We start from the raw sequence: 19,442 nt of genomic DNA, 5'->3' as shown, positions 1-19,442 counted from the left end.
CCCCTTGGACTCTGAATAGGGCAGTGCTCCACTACCACAATGCTGGCTCCGCCCCCTGGGGAGCGACTGATGACTCAGCCTGCACCTGGCCCAGGACGGGCGAAGCGCTGTCCACAAGGTGCTCCTGCAAGTACTTGCCCCCTGAATGCCGGCTCCACCTCCTGTGGAGCGGCTGATGTGCCTGCCCCTCATACTGAAAGCAGAAGTCAGAGTACCCCCAACAAAGTGCTCAGGACTGAGAACGGTTATGCGAAGGCCCCCCTCGGCCTGAAAGAACAAAAAGAAATGTGGTATAAAAGTAGGAGCCCTGCTCCTTGCAAATCAGAATCCTGTTTACCACAAAGAACCTCTGCCCGACTAGGAGGAGAAGAAGACGCTGGAAGGACTGGCCTGCTGCTTCCCTTGCTGAGAAAGGAGAGGAAAAGACTTGCTGAAAAGACTTTGCTGCTTTGTGCTTGAACATTCTCCAAGGGCTTGTTCTGTGCTTGCCCCCTGAACTGAACCCCAGGACCAGTGGGTTCTCTGTGCTTTTGCTCGTCCTCCAATTCGAGCCGTGTGTGCATCCCGCTGGAAAGGGGCTGCGCCCCTCATCGCCCCCTCCTAGGGCCGTGACACTCGGGAGCTCGCCGCCTTAACCCCGTGAGAGCCCCGCTCCGTCCGGAGCCGCTCTCTGTCCCCGGGCTAGGTTGTCTGTGCCCCTGTCACCGCCTGTCACTGAAGCGTGCTGAAAGCGCTGTCATCCCTCCCGCCGGAATCCTTCCGACGATCGTGATCTTCGCCGGGCAACCAGCTGCACGGACCGTGCCCTGTGACCCCGCTTCGCTATCCTCGGAACACCTCAGGCCGCGCCGCCCCGCTGTGGAGACCCCCCCCCTGCACCGCCGTGCTAAGGGTCGCTGGCCGCGCCGGCCTACCTGCCCACACCCGCTGATTGAGGACCCAAGAACACTTCCCAAAGCTGAGCGTCGCACCGACCCGTGCCGACTCTCCACACAACATTGCTAAAGGAGTTCCAGTATCGGGATCGGGGCCCGCACCGCCTTACTTACCCGTAAATCCTCACCGCACCGCTCGCCCGTCTCACCTCCCGCTGCCCCGGAGCCGCCGGGGGGAGCTGTGCACGGCGCAGGCGCGCCCACGACAGATGCGTGAGCCGCGGTAGGCCTGAAGTAAGTCAAGACTGGAATCCCCCAAGTGACATTGGTAAAAGACTAAAGAAGCATCCGCTTAAGGAACCGTTTTGCCTGCTTTATAATCTGGTGGCATAGAAACAACGTTACTAGTCTTGTGATAAGTCTGCATATTGAGATAACTATTTTTATATAAAGAAGCGTATTTTCACATACCTAAGCCTGGTGTCCGTTTCTGGGGGAGATTAATGTCTTTACTGTGTGTATGATTATAATTGCTTAACCAACAACGCCTGAAGAATCGCCTTGGCTGCTCACACCACGCACCTAGAGGGTGAACAAGGGTCATTCCAAAAGGGGTTATCCTTTGCCCTGACGTGGAGGAGAGGGTACCTGCTTGACACAAGGACATCCTTGCGCCAATCAGAGATCCCCGATTCTAACAATATGGAAAAAGTAAAGAGGGGGAAACACATGTTGCCTGTTTGTGTCTGTAAAACTGTTGTTGATAAATAAGGAATGAGGAAGACTATGTCACAGAAATGAACGAGTAAAGAATAAGTCCAGAATTGCTTTTACATTTTTGCCAACAAGGTGTCTGGAATAGCCACAAGTGAAATCTTGATTGTAAGGTGAATACCAGGGGATTAAGAGGGGGATTAATAGGTAAAGGCGAGGAGAGTTAATATTGCTACTGTTGCATCTTGAGGTTAGGAGAATCACCAGTAGTATAGTCACAAACGTCAACAATGATTTTATTATAGGGATGAAAGACTGATCAGAACAAATGAGACGGACATGATTTGCTTATCATGTCAGTGGGATTGATGTATTTGATAGAGGAGTTCAAATGATTCAGGCATTACAAACTGGTCACATCATTTAAGATGGTCTAGATATGCCTGGTGGAGGAGATCAGAAGAGATAAACATGGCTGGCTGATCCTATCTTGTTGAGTGAGATCTTTATTTTTGGCACAGGAGGTCATATGAGGTAGACATAACGTTAGGAAACAAATAGGAAATAAGCATTTGGCTATTGAGGAAAAAAAACCTTGCCACTTTTGCACATTGAAATGCTGTTGAGGTCCGGTTTTTATCCTTTTTTACCAATCCCTTTAACAATGTGTCTCTTTGTACATAGTGTTTTATTCTGAAACATAGTCCATTTTTAGATACATTTATGATCAATTTTATAATTCATCAAATGTTTTACTTGATCCTTTTTATCCTGTATTGTATGTTGTGTTTTTATGATATTTTTTATCGAATAAAGCTTTACCTACCTAAATAAGCAGCAGAATCACGCGAAGGCCAGGCAAGCCGCGTCGAAAGATGTTTGAACTTTATCAGAGAGAGAGACTGGCATCACCTCACTCTCTGGGAATGCTGTTAACCTCACAAGATACGAGCGCACAGTGTACCAGCCGGCCTCCGGCGAGCTTTCATCAATCCTGTAAAGACAGCACATGCCAGTAGTTAGTATTACAGAGTATCTGAACAGAATATTACAATTTGCCATAAGTTATGTACAACAACAGGGAACGCGTTGTGGATACAATACAATGATCTGCTATACCTGGATTGCCTCTTTTCAGCAGAGGTCTGGACATAAGGCATGTGTTCCTTTGTGAAAATGTTAGTGCTCGTAATAACTTGTTCTCCAACCCATTTGGGAAAACACACACAATCAGTTCAAGTCCAATGAATCTGTGATGTCCCTGTCTCACCTGGAACACTCGCAATGGACAATACCTGTTCCTTTACAGGATACCCGTATCTGTCATCCCAAAGTCTCAATATTTACATTTTCTATCAGGGCTATTGAAGCGTTTTAATAGTTTGATTCTGTGGTCCATTACGAGAAGATTGAGAACCAAGGTGAATGCACTTCACGAGACACCTGTGTTTTACCTTGTTCCACGTAGCGACTTCTTTTGATTTTGTCGAGCTTCTTCTTGTCTTTCATATTCTCTTCGATTTCCAGTTGATATTAAGAAGAGATATGAGACTTGCAGGCTCTGGACTGGATCTATGGTAGAGGGAAAAGCAGGGTCCTTCTTGCTTGAAAATCTGTCTGTAAAGCAAGTTTGGGAAGCCTAAACGTGGCTTATATACCTGGTCCCATGTAGGAGGTCTGCCTTCCATGCAGGACTTATGAACCGTGCAGTAGTACGGTAAATCAAACAAAGAGCATTTGGGATGAGCCACATGCTAGCTCCACAGCCTTCATAAATCACTCAGGGAAGACCTACAGGTGATGAGACTAGAGGTAGGTCTGACACAGTGGTATTGATTGGTTGCTCGCTGTCCTTGATAGGGGAACCTTGGGCATGATACTACCATTAGATGAATGGTGATTGTGGGCAGAGAAATAAATGACATCTACACACATGGAGTAAAATCCCTGCAGTCTAACCCACTCCTTTGTTGTTTACCAGTAAGAACCTCCCACTTTGGGGATTTATTTCCCAAAACCAAAATTGAAGATGATTTAGCGGCCATGATATGGTGGCCCGCCTGGCATTACATTTATGATGAAAGTACTCTTGCTGTGTCACCTAATGCACTTTTGTCCGAAATACCTCAACAGAGTGGCAGGGACCTCCAAATATGGCAGATGGGGTACTGCAGTGCATTGGAAGTGAGTGAATTTTCATAGAAGAATTATAGGTCTGGGTTAAGATAAGATAGTTGTGCCTGTTGGACAAGAGTAAATGAAAGAAGCATGGCTAGGTGATTATATCATATGATGTAAATAGGCCAGGTGGGTAACCATGGGGAAGTAGCTATGAAATGGGAGAGTAAGAAATGGACCCAGAGCCTTCACCCTTGTAGTAAAGCAGTGTGAGAAATAATATCACATCTTAAATTGATCTTCCCTCACTACAGGGATGATTGGAAGAGGTGGCAACTTTACTTTTTTTTGCACATTAATATAAGCTGAGCTGCAGATGCCATTAAGTCTCGCTTCTCAACCAAGCTATATTCATCTGTATCAAACTTTTAAAGGGTTAAATGCTCTCTGTCGAGTACATTTTTAAAGATTGACTTGAAGAGCATTGGTTATGATCGTGGGGGTGTGGGCCGTCCAGGATGCTTATTCCATGAAACTGCGGACAAATAGTTTTTCTGTGCCCTGAACCTTGTGAATCTTATGATATTGTTTGTGTCCAGTAATCCTTCTGTATGCATGACATCATTCATGTCATATGATACCAAGCAGTTTTACATTGACTACAAGAATGGCTCGGCTTTCGCTGGGAGAGGCCCATATTGCTTTCTTGTTTGAATCAACACTTTACTTTCGTATAATGCCTATTGTGCGAGACTTGTTTTTATGGATAATGCTTGTCCAAAATGAACAAATTAATCATAATAGGTAAGCAGACTTTACAATCTGGTCACATAGATGGGCAATGCACAATTGTACTTAAGAGGGCCTGGAAGATATCTTCAAGCGAGACAAATGTGCGCTGTAGAGTTCCGTACACAGTTCATTTGCTCTCTGCTCTGATGTTACAGTTACATATCACTACATTGAGTGCCTCTACATAAAACCAGACCATTACATTCACTTTGTTATTACCTCGACCTGTCATGTCCTCATTCTGCCATGACCTTGACCTGGCACCTTTACTATTCTGACTTCAATTCTCCCAATGTGGACATTAAAACCATGACCTGGCAGTTTTACTACTCTATCTTCAGTTATCCCAGAGTAGGTGCTAGAGTCAAGACTCTCATGTGACCCATTTACTACTCTATCTTCAGTTCTCCTAGTGTAGATGCTAGAACCATGACCTGTCAGCTTTAGTACTCTATCTTCAGATCTCCCAGTGTAGATTCTAGGACCATCACATCTCAGTTTTACTACTTTGTCTTCAGTTTTCCTAATTTGGATACTAGAACCATGACCTGGCAGTTTTACTACTCTATCTTCAGTTCTCCCAGAGTAGGTGCTAGAGTCAAGACTCTCATGTGACCCATTTACTACTCTATCTTCATTTCTCCTAGTGTAGATGCTAGAACCATGACCTGTCAGCTTTAGTACTCTATCTTCAGATCTCCCAGTGTAGATTCTAGGACCATCACATCTCAGTTTCACTACTTTGTCTTCAGTTTTCCTAATTTGGATACTAGAACCATGACCTGGCAGTTTTACTACTCTATCTTCAGTTATCCCAGAGTAGGTGCTAGAGTCACGACTCTCATGTGACCCATTTACTATTCTATCTTCAGTTCTCCTAGTGTAGATGCTAGAACCATGACCTGTCAGCTTTAGTACTCTATCTTCAGATCTCCCAGTGTAGATTCTAGGACCATCACCTCTCAGTTTTACTACTTTGTCTTCAGTTTTCCTAATTTGGATACTAGAACCATGACCTGGCAGTTTTACTACTCTATCTTCATTTATCCCAGAGTAGGTGATAGAGTAAAGACTCTCATGTGACCCATTTACTACTCTATCTTCAGTTCTCCTAGTGTAGATGCTAGAACCATGACCTGTCAGCATTAGTACTCTATCTTCTGATCTCCCAGTGTAGATTCTAGGACCATCACCTCTCAGTTTTACTACTTTGTCTTCAGTTTTCCTAATTTGGATACTAGAACCATGACCTGGCAGTTTTACTACTCTATATTCATTTATCCCAGAGTAGGTGCTAGAGTCAAGACTCTCATGTGACCCATTTACTACTCTATCTAAAGTTCTCCTAGTGTAGATGCTAGAACCATGACCTGTCAGCTTTAGTACTGTATCTTTAGTTATCCCAGAGTACATGCTAGAACCATGACCATAACCTGGCAGTTTTGAAACTCTATCTTCATTTATCCCAATGTGGATGCTAGAACATGACCCTCATGTGACACATTTACTACTTTAACTTCAGTTCTCCCAATGTGGATGCTCGAACCATGACCCTAATTTAGCAGATTTGCTGTTCTAAATTCAGATCGTCATGTGCGACTGCTAGAGCTCTGACCCAGCTGAGTTACTATTCTACATTCAATTCTCCCAATGGGAACGCTAAAGCTATGTTGAGGTCATGGAAAGCACAGGAAATGGTCAGGCTGACGTATGGTTAGTGTTGTGGCTGCTGATGTGACAAGGCAGTGCTATGATATGGTATTAAAAGTAAAATTATCTTCTGCTGATGAATGCTACAACCCAGTTGCCACAGCTATCTATTGACAGAGGTGCTCCTTTCTTCCTCTCCTCTGTTCTCTAATAGAACCTATCAGCATTTTGCTTTAACTTCCGCAAAACAAGATCTATGTTTCTAGAGAACTGCAAACATTTACTTACTTAAGCACATGTCTGATTCTTCTTATATTTAACGATTGCTCTTGCAGGGGATGCTGAGACATCATTCGAAGAAGATGAAGCAGATCGTAGTTATTAGAAAAGTTTGTCTACTAAAGCAATACAGACTAATATATTCATGTACAACAGACCAGAAGTGCGGCTTACACAAAACAAGTGCCGTGGAAGTAGGACTCCAAGGGTAGAAATAATCTGACTTCCTAAGATCTTTGCCCCTGAAAAGTTTCTGTTTCTATATGGGGACCATACTTTAGTACCAGTTTGTAAGCTTTTTCTGGAGCATAAGGTAGGTACCCAGGTGGGAAAATATTATCAGGGCTTGCAAATTCTGCTCACTAAACAATTGGAATGAGATGATATCCGTGTCTGAAATGTGGGCAAAACATGCAGTGGTTGTAAAAGCTACTGATGTGGGTTACCAGGTGCACAGAAGAGTCATGGCTCCCGATGTGGTCATAGATGTATCCACACGTAGTACCTGCTGAGCTTGTGGTCTTTATTAGCAATAGGTCGGCTAGAAATAGGTGAGAGTCAGGCTTGCCACATCTCTAATTTTAACTTCAAAAGAAAAATGCACTTTTGCACCCTTTCCAGCTCCAGATGGCCAGTCTCAGGCCAGCAGTCAATGTCATATATTTCCCCGTGTAGCACCGGATTACAACACATGTGCGATGAATGGTACAAATTGCTCACCCAGTATCTATTATTTAATATTGACTTGCAGACCAAGGAATGAGAAATTATATGCTAACTATGCATGTTTCCTTCATCCTGAGGTATACAAAATGGGATGATGACCTATTTACCTGCCCTATTTACAGCAAATGTTATCTGCCGCAAACAGTGAGCTCACACCACACCTAGCATATTAGGAGCAATTTGTGTCATACAATTTCAGATGAGTGTCTCATTTTGGACCCAAATCTGTATCAGGGGTTTCCAAAAATCAGGGTAATGGAACTCATACATGGAAAGTACCAAAGTGACACCAAAAAATGGTGGACAGAATGCTTGATTTAATCGCAGCCACTGGTAATTACTCAGGCCACAGCCCAGCCCATCGTTATTTTGCACAACATTCCACCTCAGTTTGGACCCAGCTATATGCAAATCAGTCTTGACCCTGCTCCAATCAGAACAGTGCAGCCCAAACTGCCAAGCCAGGTCCTCCCTTAACCAAGCAAACTAGGACAGGTTTTGCCCTAGATATGGGCTCATCAGCCGGGTAAAGCTTGGTTCCAGTGACACAGTGTGCACTAGACCCACGTCTGGGCATACCCGTTCCATTTAGGGCATCACACTTAGGTATACTAAAATTGGTCCTGGGTTCCTTGTGTTCCGGTTCAGGGAGAACCTGGCTTGGCAGTTCGGGCTGGACTGTTCCCATGAGGAGCAGGGTCAGGATTGATTTGCATATGGCTGGGTCCAAACTGAGGTAGCTTGGTGAGCAAAAGAACGATGGGTTGGAGCGCTACCCCGAGTGATTGCTAGTGGTCAGGCTTATTGCAAGCAGCCTCCCATCACCTTTTGTGTGTTTCAAGCACCAAAGTGGCATCACGCTCACAGTAAGTGTATGCAAATTTCTTATTACATGAGACAAAATTAACGCGCTTCCTTATTACTGACCTAGGTCTAATTCCTATAGTTCCCTGATTTTCCTTTCCCTCTGTAATGAGCATAGGTTTTCTGTCACAAGTACCAGCTGGTTTTGAAAACTGCATGTGTTTTTTTTTCTTGCAACTATTGTATAATACAGTAATTTGTGGGCCTTTGGTAGGCATAGGGATCCCTTGCGTCCCTTTTAACTCTGAATGATCCAAATCACTCAGCAGGTGTGACGGAAAGGTACGGAAAATTACACTTGCATACAAAATCACACTTGCATACAATTACACTCTCATAGGAAAACATCACAAGTGTTGTTAAACCGTGTGTCACTAGTTGCCTGTAAGCGTCTTGCACAAAAGTGCATGCTTGGTGCAGAGGTTCCTCACAAGCGGTTCAACACTCACAAGGGCCCGGTCCTTGATGCTCAGATAGGCCACCTGGGGATGCAGTCTGTGTGAAGCAGATGTTCCCGCTGTTAGAGGGGCTTAGGTTATAGAACCCAATGACGACTGGTCCTACAGAATCAAGCTCCACGCAGTAGGATCACCCTATAGGTTACAGCTGGTGCCATGATGCCAGTGTCCATGTTGTCCTTTGTCATGCCTGTTTCATCAGCACACCAGTGTGTAGTAGAGCATCGTAGCCACGTCAGTTTTCACAACGTGCATATACATAAAGCACCCTAAATAGGCATATATCGACCTTGACCCAGTATGTACTTTAACACCAGAGTAACATCAATTTTCGTACTTTTCCATAATTCCCCAGAATGCACAGCACTGTGCCCTGCAGGTAAAGCCCCAGAGCCAGGCCAGTATTTGCCTGGTATGGAAAGTACCAAAGATATGATACAGGTACGAGCTAATTGCAGATCATGAGAGACTGAGATCCCAAGGAATTTCTGTGATATTTGGACTTCACTCACCTCTTCTAAGCAGACACATAATTCAATGTTTTATTCATAGAATTGTTTTGTAGAGCGCCTGTGATGGAAGTCACTGTACCGTGAATAAGTTGCTCCCCTTTCCTGCATCTCTCCTCAGCCTACTTCCGGCCGGCGGACGGGGACAGGGTTTGCTCTGAAGTCTACCCGGAGACGCTGCTGCTCTGTTGGACGGCCTTCAACGCAGCCATGGCAGCGGTACAGGAAGAGAACTGGTGCCGCTGGCCTCTTGTCGCCAGGTCTGTAAGAGAAATGATTTCTTGACACTACCTTGGTAGAGTTCAAGCTGCGTTTCCTTGAAGCTACTTTGTGAAACCCACTAGAGTGAGGCTGGATGAAGGGATGGATGCATATCTGTGACAGCCCACACTGATGATACTCTGTAAATGTGGATAGTGTTTCAAGTGTGACGTAATTCCCTACCCCCACGTGATGACGACACTGCAAAATCTCTGCTTCCTTATTTAATGCATAAAGGAATGTCCACTCGATGGAAACGTATTGAAAGTTCATTCAGAGGCAGAGATGAGGACCATAACGGTCCAGGCTGACCAACAGCTCGCAGAAGGACCACCAAAGCCAAACAATTCTAAATGACGTAGGCAGATTCAAAAGATATACCCATAATCTCCATACCATAAACAATATGCACATACAACAAAAACTGTAGCGTGAGCAATTAGAATACGATTAGGAAAACAATGGGGCATATCAACAACAACCGGCGATAATTATCGCTCGGCGCTCTTAGCGTGAGGATAATTATCGCCGGCTAGCGTGAATTTTTATCGCTGAGATAGCGTGCTATTAGCAACGCTTATCTCAATAGCGATAACAATCTACACGCTAACAGGCTAACGTGTGATTATCGCTGGAAACCCAGCGATAATCACATGTTACCTTGTTGATAGGGACAGGCAAACTTAGCCATGATATCCTCCTTCCATAGGATATCATGGCTAAGTCTGAAAAATACCAGACGTAAAAAAGCAGCGTTAACCGCGGTTAGCGCTGCTTTTTTTGTCTCTAACAGGGTTAGCGACATTCTTGATAATAGGAGAAATGTTACTCTGGAACGCCCCCTTTGCATCTCATTAGAGATGCAAAGGGAAGCGTAGAGTAAAAGGGTGCTAACATGCAAATTTGCGTGTTAGCACCCTGTTGTTGATAGGGCGCTAGTTTTATCTCTGCTTTTTTGGCTTTTAAAGCCAAAAAAGCAGAGATAAATCCCTTGTTGATATGCCCCAATGTGAATAATAAATATTGATCAGGGGCAGTATTACACAAGCACCCCCCCTCCCCCCAGGGCACAATGAGAGTTTGCGCCTGCTTTACATGCCACCAGGCACTTAGGTATTGGCCTGGGCGAAAATTTCGTTCCGTTCGTGGAAATTGCGATAATTTGACATTTTCGCGTTCCGCGAAGAGCGCGAAAATGTCAAAAATTCCGGTTTCCGCAGCTTGGCGATAATTTGTTGCTTGCTCGCGCTGTAAAATAATACATTCTCGCGCGCGCGCGATCGCCTTACCTGAATCCCTGCGTTCGCCGACAAGTTTTCTTGATCCGGTCGCGTTCTCCATGAGATGTTGTATTGTTTTTAGCCATTTGCGCTGTCTTGCGACAGTTCGCGCCCGCAGTGACGTCATGCGTCGCGCGATCGCGTCTTTCTTCTCGCGATCATGCACCGCGAGACAACTCAAAACAAGATGGCCGCGCCCGCAAGCAACCACATGGGTAAGTTGGCGACCCGCAACCATGCAGAAAATCTCGCGAACATGCCGGAAAAAAACTTCCGCATCTTCGCAATATTTCCGCTTGTTTGCGATAATTTTAAACATTTTCGCGATAATTTGCGAAAGTTAATTTCGCAAATTCCGCCCACCCCTACTTAGGTATACATATCCTTGTGCGGCCTCTTTTGTAATACAGATAGCACTTGCGCACACACAGCACCGGTGCTATCATTACAAGGCATTCCCTCAATTGCATGGGGGCGTGTCCACCTGCAAATGAGGGAATCACTGTGCCCACGCCGTATTATCAATGTGGGCACAGATGCAAACATGCCTTTATAAGGCGCACTTTCAGTGCACCACAAAAAGGTGGCTCTCTTTCAGTGCCCTTTCTAAATGCAGCCTTCTACAGGGATAAAAGGGGGTTGCTTGGACCTCCCAGATACCCCCTTGCAGTCACTCACTGCACCCGCCTGCAAGGAGATCTCTAATCCCTTTTAAAAGTGCTGGCACATTGTCGCCTACACAGAGAAACACTGAGCATCTTTTATACAGCGGCTCCGTATTTCTCTTGAATGTGCTGCCCGGGGGGCAGCGCGAGTTTGCGGCTGCCACGAAGGCAGCACATTCTTCCTGATCGGGTGCACTTCCATGCTTGTACTCGGCGCACCTGCTTTAAGGTGCACCCTAGCGCAAATATGCAAAGTGCGCCCTATCTGTAATACGAGTCCAGGTATTTAAAAATTAAAGTAACCATGTGCACTGTGCATGAGATGCATACCACGCATAGTAATCTTGCTCTACAAAAATTATATTGCAACAGAAATTACAAATCATTGACAGTTCAATATAACTCATCCAAACTGGTCTTCTCCTTGCATGCTTGGAGTTCTATGGCAGGACTGGAGGCTTCAGATTAGGCTGTATCTTTCTCCCATTTATTACACTCCAGCAGCCTTACAAAGAACCACAACGTATATTGAAACTACATTTCCAATGAACACAGGAAAAAGGGAAACAGAATACAAAGTCTAAACAGCATCAAGCCAATCCTGTGCAAGGACGCCTCATAACTTCCCCTGCGGACACTCTATCTCCCTCTTTCTTCGCTGCTCCAGCAGCATTAAGACGAGTGACTTTATTTTTCTTCATTCTGATTCTTAGATTACTGTGTTTTTATCTGTATTGCCTTCGCGATATAGTGAAACTTGTGGGTCTTTGCCTTGTGTGTCTTTTGATCTGCCATTAACACCATTCCATTTAGAAGTTCGGCCGCAGGAGCGTTTTTCCGCTCCTTCGAGGCCGCGACTAGGCGGAATTTGCGAAATTAACTTTCGCAAATTATCGCGAAAATGTTTAAAATTATCGCAAACAAGCGGAAATATCGCGAAGATGCGGAAGTTTTTTTCCCGCATGTTCGCGAGATTTTCTGCATGCTTGCGGGTCGCCAACTTACCCATGTGGTTGCTTGCGGGCGCGGCCATCTTGTTTTGAGTTGTCTCGCGGTGCATGATCGCGAGAAGAAAGACGTGATCGTGCGACGCATGACGTCACTGCGGGCGCGAACTGTCGCGAGACAGCGTGAATGGCTAAAAACAATACAACATCTCATGGAGAACGCGACTGGATCAAGAAAACTTGTCGGCGAACGCAGGGATTCAAGTAAGGCGATCGCGCGTGCGCGAGAATGTATTATTTTACAGCGCGAGCAAGAAACAAATTATCGCCAAGCTGTGGAAACCGGAAATTTTGACATTTTCGCGCTCTCCGCGGAACGCGAAAATGTCAAATTATCGCAATTTCCGCGAACGGAACAAAATTTTCGCCCCGGCCTAATGAAAATGACATGAAAGAAGCAGTCTATACCGTCCACGAATACTTACATCAGAAGATTTAGCCTGAAAAACACTCTTAAAACAGCTCCATTTATGTTTTACAGCCAGAGTTCCTGATTTAGATTTTGCCAAATATCATGTCTGTCGAAATATAGATCCCATTATATCCTATGGTATTTATATTTCGGCAGACATGATATCCATCACTGTTGTGACGGAGTAACCCATCCGCCAAGATTTAATACCTTCGCTGCAAAGGAACCATTCTCAGGACTTACTACATTTTTGCAATTTGATTGCATGTCTCCAACATCTCCGAACAAATCTATAAAACTCATTGTGCCATTTACCTCTGGATGATGCTGTCACTGCCACTCTTGCTAAATTATTTTCTGTGATCCTTCCTGAAACTCATCCAGTGTCTCATCCTTCATTACACATTTCATGACACATTGTACATTCCATACACGTCCATCCTGAGTTACTACTGTGTGGCATCTGACCGTAACTACTTTAATGGACTTGCCAAGCTTACAACAACCTTTGCAGATCCAGTCAGATTTCAAGATGCTCACCCAGCTGTCAGTGTTTTTTTTATATTTAAAGGACTGATTGATGGTTTTGGGCCTATGTGCAAGTCTTTAAAGATGAGAGCCCTAAACAAAAATACAGTATTTCATGAAATCCAGAGAAACCACATAGGAAAATCTACACTGTAAAATCCACACAAATCAAGGTTTAAAGTGCAAACTATGAAGGCGTATTTTGTCTAAGTATGATTACAGAAGACATAATGATTTATTTTAGTCAATCAATTTAAAATACCCAAATATGTAAATCAATTTAAACCAGCATGGGCAGTGAAAGCTGAGCCCTATCTAGATAATAATTAGAATTGAATATGGTCTAAGACAAAGCAAACAATGAGACAAATGGCTTTCTTTCATAAGGACTGCTCTATAAAATTGGAGGAGCGGATATAGATGCATTCTAAGTACATAATGATAAACAGACTAACATGGAGTCTGCTCCCTTAGGATCCAGAATCGTAGTTGTGTTTCACATCCAAAAAGGAGCCTTAATATACATTTTAAACAAAGAAAACTGTACGGTCAGTGTAGTTTGACATAAAGATACATTAAACTAACCAATAATAAAACAGATGACTAACCCTGCATTATGTTTTATAAGAGAAAACAAAAGTACATTCACAATATAAACAGCACCTCTGTCCGGTTGTAGGAAATGGCCTTTAATTGTTCCAGACAGACCTGTTCTTTCCTCAGGAACAACATGATCAGAAAATATTGCATTTACAAATGTTACAGTGCGAGCAAGACTGTAGAACAAATAGAATTTAATATAATTAATAAAACGCTGGAGGTCACAATTGCAACTCTCAGTGCACAGGCAGAGAAACATGAAAGCATACCATCTTTTAACTTGCACATCACACGCACTGGAAGGTGCATTTGAAAACTTGACTCGCCCGCTCATGTCAATTTAAGAACTCCATTATATTTAATACAGTGCAAACACTACATTTACGATTCTATCATGTTAATTAAAGCACATAATTATTGTTTTGAAATTTGCTACCACTCTGTGTTCCATCTTAAATCATGTTTTAAAACACGGTAGCTTAGCTGCTACTCTTCAGGAATCTTATCTGTTTCACAGCTGGAGATTACTCTTGATGTTATCTCTTTTTTTACCACTATTGATTCAACTTTGGCACAATAGCCATATCTTTTATCTCACAAACTGTTTCCATTCCACCTCATAGCTTTATACCAAAACCACACAATCTTTGAGGACTACTAAAACCAAAGTGTCCTTTGGTGCCTCTCCCTACTAAAAACTTCCGTAAGCCATTCAAAGACAATTCCTATGGTTTTATGGCTGACAAATGTCTCCTCCCACAAAGGCCCGTAAGCTCCCCAACAACTCTCTTTCTATCACTGTATATCTTCTTTCAGTGGCATTGAGAGTTCTGGAAGCAAATGTCATACTCCATTCACCCTTTCCTGACCCCCGAAACTGAACTATCCTCACACCATTGAAACTGGAATCTACTACCCAATAGACTATTTTCCTGCACAGAATGGTTTGAAATTTGGTGCCTCAATTTTATCCCACTTGACTTGTTCAAAGGTTCTTTGCTCTATATCTGTCACAAATTCGGTGTTCTTACTTAACAATAGTCTCAAATGCTGCAGGTTGTCTGAAAACTTGTTCACAAATGTGTTGGAGTACTTACATAAGTCTGCAAATGTGCAGTTGGGTCTCACATCCAAATTGGAACCTTATTAAACTTTTTAAACAAAGAAAATTGTTCAGTCAGTGTAGTTTGACATAAAGATACGTTAAACTAACCAATAATAAAACAGAAAATACATCATATGGTAAAATGACTTTTGCTCCATATCTAATGACCAAATGAGAGCAATGTTTCTAAATTATCTGGGGCCGACGATTTGAGTCAGGGATCTGCCAAAGCAAATTTAGGAATAACACCTCCACCTGAAAATCAGGTGGCCTAAATAATCTACTTTATCTTGGAATATATTACATTTCTCAATTCTGAGGGTTAATCTATACCAGTTCATATGCTTACAAACCTCCTGTATATGCTCCACATGTTCCCTTTCAGTTTTGGAGAACACAGATATGTCATCCTGAAAGCACTTAACATAGGTCTCAACATTTCTGAAAAGGTGAAATATGGCCCTTTGAAATACAAAGGTCGCTGAGTCTAATCCAAAAGGCATCCTCAAGAATTGAAACAGGCCAAAAGATGTAAGAAAAGCAGTGAGATGCTTAGAATCTGAAGTCAGTGGCACTTGATGATCCACAGAGCACAGATACAGAATGGAAAATCACTTAACCCCTTCAAAGGTGGATACAAACTCATTTATTTTAGGTAACAGATGACAATCAATAAAAATGCTGTTGTTTACAGTTTTCTCAACTTATTGTCTGCTTTCTCACTAAAACAATTGGTGAAAACCCTTTCAGTCAAATCCACCTCTTCAATCACCTTTTCATGTACCAGGCTCTCCAAAGACCCTTTAGTTCTCACCTAACGCTTATCGATATATCTCTCAACTTCTATTTTATTGGTTCTGCACTGGATTTCAATTTAATTTTGTGCAATAAGCCTTTCAATAATTCACGCTCTTTAGAGAACACATTGGAATCTGTCCCCTTAGCCATTCTTCTCTCCTGTATTTTATCAAAACCGGGACCTGTTTCTCACTTCTTGAGTTCAAGATGATGTCTGGCTTCCATGAGTCTTTTCATCCAAGTACATTTAGCCATTTTATGGGGCCATACATTTTTCTGCCAGAAGTTCTGTAATAAAAACTAAGATTAATCCTGCAAAACCCCATTATATCATTTTAACTCCCATCAAAGGCTTCAGCCACAGCATCGGATGGTTCCAGATCATTTTTAGAAATAAATTCACCAAAGGTTTCCTTGAACAAATCTATGGTAGAGCTCCTCCATGTAGATGCGGTATCAGCCACAAGAGCCAATGTCTTCCCTAAAACAACACTTGACACATAGGTGGTGTCCTTACTTTGGTCCTCTATCTCACTCCGTGCTTCCTTACAGTCATTAACAGCTAATATAAAACCTTTCAAAGCACAATGACGTTCAATGTATTAGGCTGAGCCACAACATCCTTACCCTCATTCACCTAGGCCATTCTTCCTCTTCTTGCTTTATTTATTTTCTTAGAAGCTCTGCACATTTTAGCAAAGTGTCAAGGCCTACCACCATTTTTCACTCTTTGTCAATGACAGGATACAATTTTGATGATGCCAGATGGCTTATACTGCCAAATTCGTACCACATAGGACTATGGTCATTTGGTTTTTTACACAGTGTTCCGATTTGTTTATTTCAAATCCACATTCATCTTTTGGACTGCTCACTCACCTCAGCAGTCAGATTCACATCTTGTGACTTAGGATGCCCTATTACCCAAAGTTGCTCCTGATTCTTCTTACTCCTCACATACACAACACTCTGATCCCTGATCAATATGTTTGTCATGGACCCACAATTACATGGCATGGAAAGACCCTCCAGGGCAGGTAAAATTTGTCAAAGGATTTACCTTCATGTTTTACTGTAGTGTAAAATTAATATCTATCAATTGCCAAGCTAACATTGGATTTAAATCTCTTTAAATAACAACTTCGACAACTTATATAAATTAAGTTTCATCTCTCCTATTCAATGGAATAGGTGAGTCTTACTTAGCCTGCAGAAATATTGGTGGAGACCCCAACTGCAGGATGAAACCAAACCCCTACACAAGGGAAAGAGAGCAAACAATCCATTAAAGATATGAGCAGATACCAATCAGCAGTATCAGTAGCAATAGCAGTAGCAATAGAGAGTCAATACAACAGTATCCTGACACCAAAGCACTCTCCTTCAAGAGCAGTATAGTCACTGCAAGTTATAAGATGTGTAATTGTAACGATGTGTGCACATCACAGATTGTTGAAACACTACATAAAAAAATAACACTCAGAAAGTTATATACATTAAAAGAATGGAGCTCAGTAAGGACCAAAGCATTTTTCATAATTCCATCAATACTAGACAACCTACAAAATTCACAGACCTTGCATTACTCTTGGAGAGCTGACAACATGCGATGACCTGGAAGAACCCTTGTGGTGCTAGCCTTGTACTGTGGTGTTCAGAGGTAGACAAATGGGTGGAGTGCAAAAGCACAACCCTGCAGTGGGAGGCATAGCACAGACTTTGATCACTGGACCATGCGCAGGCATGGGACACTACACTATGGGACTGTCTCCAGGTGGATGACTCTTCAGTCTTTAGTTGCTCCCCGAGAGTTCAGAGGGAGACTTAGAATGAGTGCGTGTACCTCTTCCTACCAACGGGGCGTGCTCATCAAATGTGCTCACCAAACTTACACATTCCCCTATTTTGCTAAGCCCTACCTCTCCTCACTTTTCCCCTTTTCTCTTTGTTGCTCTTTATTGATTTTGTTTGTGGTTTTTCTTGCAATAGTGGGTAAACCTCGTACATTGATCCATCTCCCCTAAGAGACACTGCTGCTTGACCAGGGTCAGACTATATTGGACCCTCACCACTCGCATCGCGAGACTGTTGTACAGATCTTGTTGTTTGATTTGTGCAAAATTGGGCGGGAAAACAGAGCGGTGTGACTGTATAGTAACTTATCCTATGTGCATGGAAGCTAATAAATTATGTTTTTAAAAAAAAAAAAACATTGTTATCTTCTTATGAATAGAAGATGGCCTTGATGGTTGTCACAAAATAACTTTAGGCTGCACAGAACGTTCTGTGAATACTAGAGGAAGCCTCAGTCCTCACACATAGCAAAGGTCCATGGGAAGATTGAAACAGCTCCACTTCGATGGCTCCATGGATCAGCAATCAGGTTGATCAAATGCAGTGCTGAGGTATACTTGAGAATGATCCCACTGTGCAGGCTTCAGGAAGGTGGCCTCAGACCACAGAGAACATCCGCGCCTGATTCCGTCGAAGTTAATAAACATCAATTTCTTGCAGAGTTCACTGCACCCACACCTGTGCCGGAACCGCCAGATAGGCACAGCTACAAATTGACATTTTCCATCACCCCAACTGTGAAATTGTGGTAAATTTAAATTACCTAGACTTAATTTATGCGGTAAAATACAATACGAATAACTCAGTAAAAATAAGAGGCAGAATCCGTGGTATTCGAGGGTATAATAGGGAATTTATTCCTTACAAAGGAATGATGGTTCGAACCAGGCAATCGAGTTCCGTCACCACGAAGGTTCAGGAAGGGATCAGCAATACATTATTGACAGGTTATAGCATATATAGTAATGCATTACAGTAAAGACAGATGCAGGAGGCGTAACAGCTGATAAGAATACACATACGTAATAGAAAAGGCGTTACAATAGGCGTGCATAGAGGCGTATACTAAAAACGTCATTATGATGATGACACAAGTGGGTGGATCCATAAGGGAATCCTGCAAAGTCAGCAAAAATACATGGCAGAGATGCGCGCGCAGCCGCATGACGTGTGATTGACGTGTAACTAGAGGGTGAAGGGAACTTGACATTTAGCCCTACATGAGGAGACAGAAGTCTGGGGTGTCAGGACAACCTAATCCTAAATCATATCTAATATCTTGTGTTTAAGGAACTATATTATCTGGAAGGAAAGGTCTTCTCGGACAGATCCTATTCTATACTGACTGCTAGTGCGTGTACAAGCGTCTAAGTGTCTACATGAGATGCGAGGGGGCATGGGCCTACCATGGTAACGAAAGTCATGAATTACTTGCACGGAGGCAGTAAGGCCGGGCCCTTTGCTCTGCAGCTGGAGGGATGTTTACCTAAGCTACTAGACAGGAATGCATTTCTTGAGGAGCGGAACAGATAACTTGAAGGCTGAATACAGTTTTGGCAGGCAACAGGCCGGGCTAGGCACCGTTAGCCGCGCAGGAAGTGTGACAAAGTTCATGGATACAGATGCAGGTCCAGGCTGGAGCATTCAGAGGCAGAAGCAGGAAAAAGCTCGATGGCAGAATTCAGGGCCTACCTTGCCAGAGCTGGAAAACGTGAAAAGTATACCATATAAAGACGGTGGCAAGGCATACTTAGGAACGGAATATCTGGCCCATTCATGGCAGATATGAAAGAGTACATATTAACGTTGGACACAATTGTATTTGCGTCTTCATAGCTTGAAGTGGAGGGAACATACATGTACTTGTAGCATGTACATGGAGTCGTTGGGGTCTAGATAGGGGACACAATTGACCATAAAAATTCATATTTCCTCATTCCCTCCTTG

The 19,442-nt window shown here is 43.2% G+C and overlaps 1 protein-coding gene across 1 annotated transcript in view; it reads left to right on the top strand.

Annotated features, from left to right (window-relative positions):
* LOC146788894 (receptor activity-modifying protein 1-like) overlaps nt 1–19,442 on the top strand; it is a 76,518-nt gene that overhangs the window by 37,946 nt on the left and 19,130 nt on the right. Inside the window, exon 2 of the mRNA XM_085629952.1 lies at nt 9,107–9,245. Within this exon, the coding sequence (XP_085486078.1) occupies nt 9,107–9,245 (139 nt within the window). The remainder of the gene's footprint in view (nt 1–9,106; nt 9,246–19,442) is intronic.

Source organism: Triturus cristatus, chromosome 10 (genome assembly GCF_964204655.1).
Source record: "Triturus cristatus chromosome 10, aTriCri1.1, whole genome shotgun sequence".
Lineage (NCBI taxonomy): Eukaryota > Metazoa > Chordata > Amphibia > Caudata > Salamandridae > Triturus > Triturus cristatus.
Note: the sequence above shows the minus strand (reverse complement) of the source record. Positions and strands in the feature narration are given on the sequence as shown.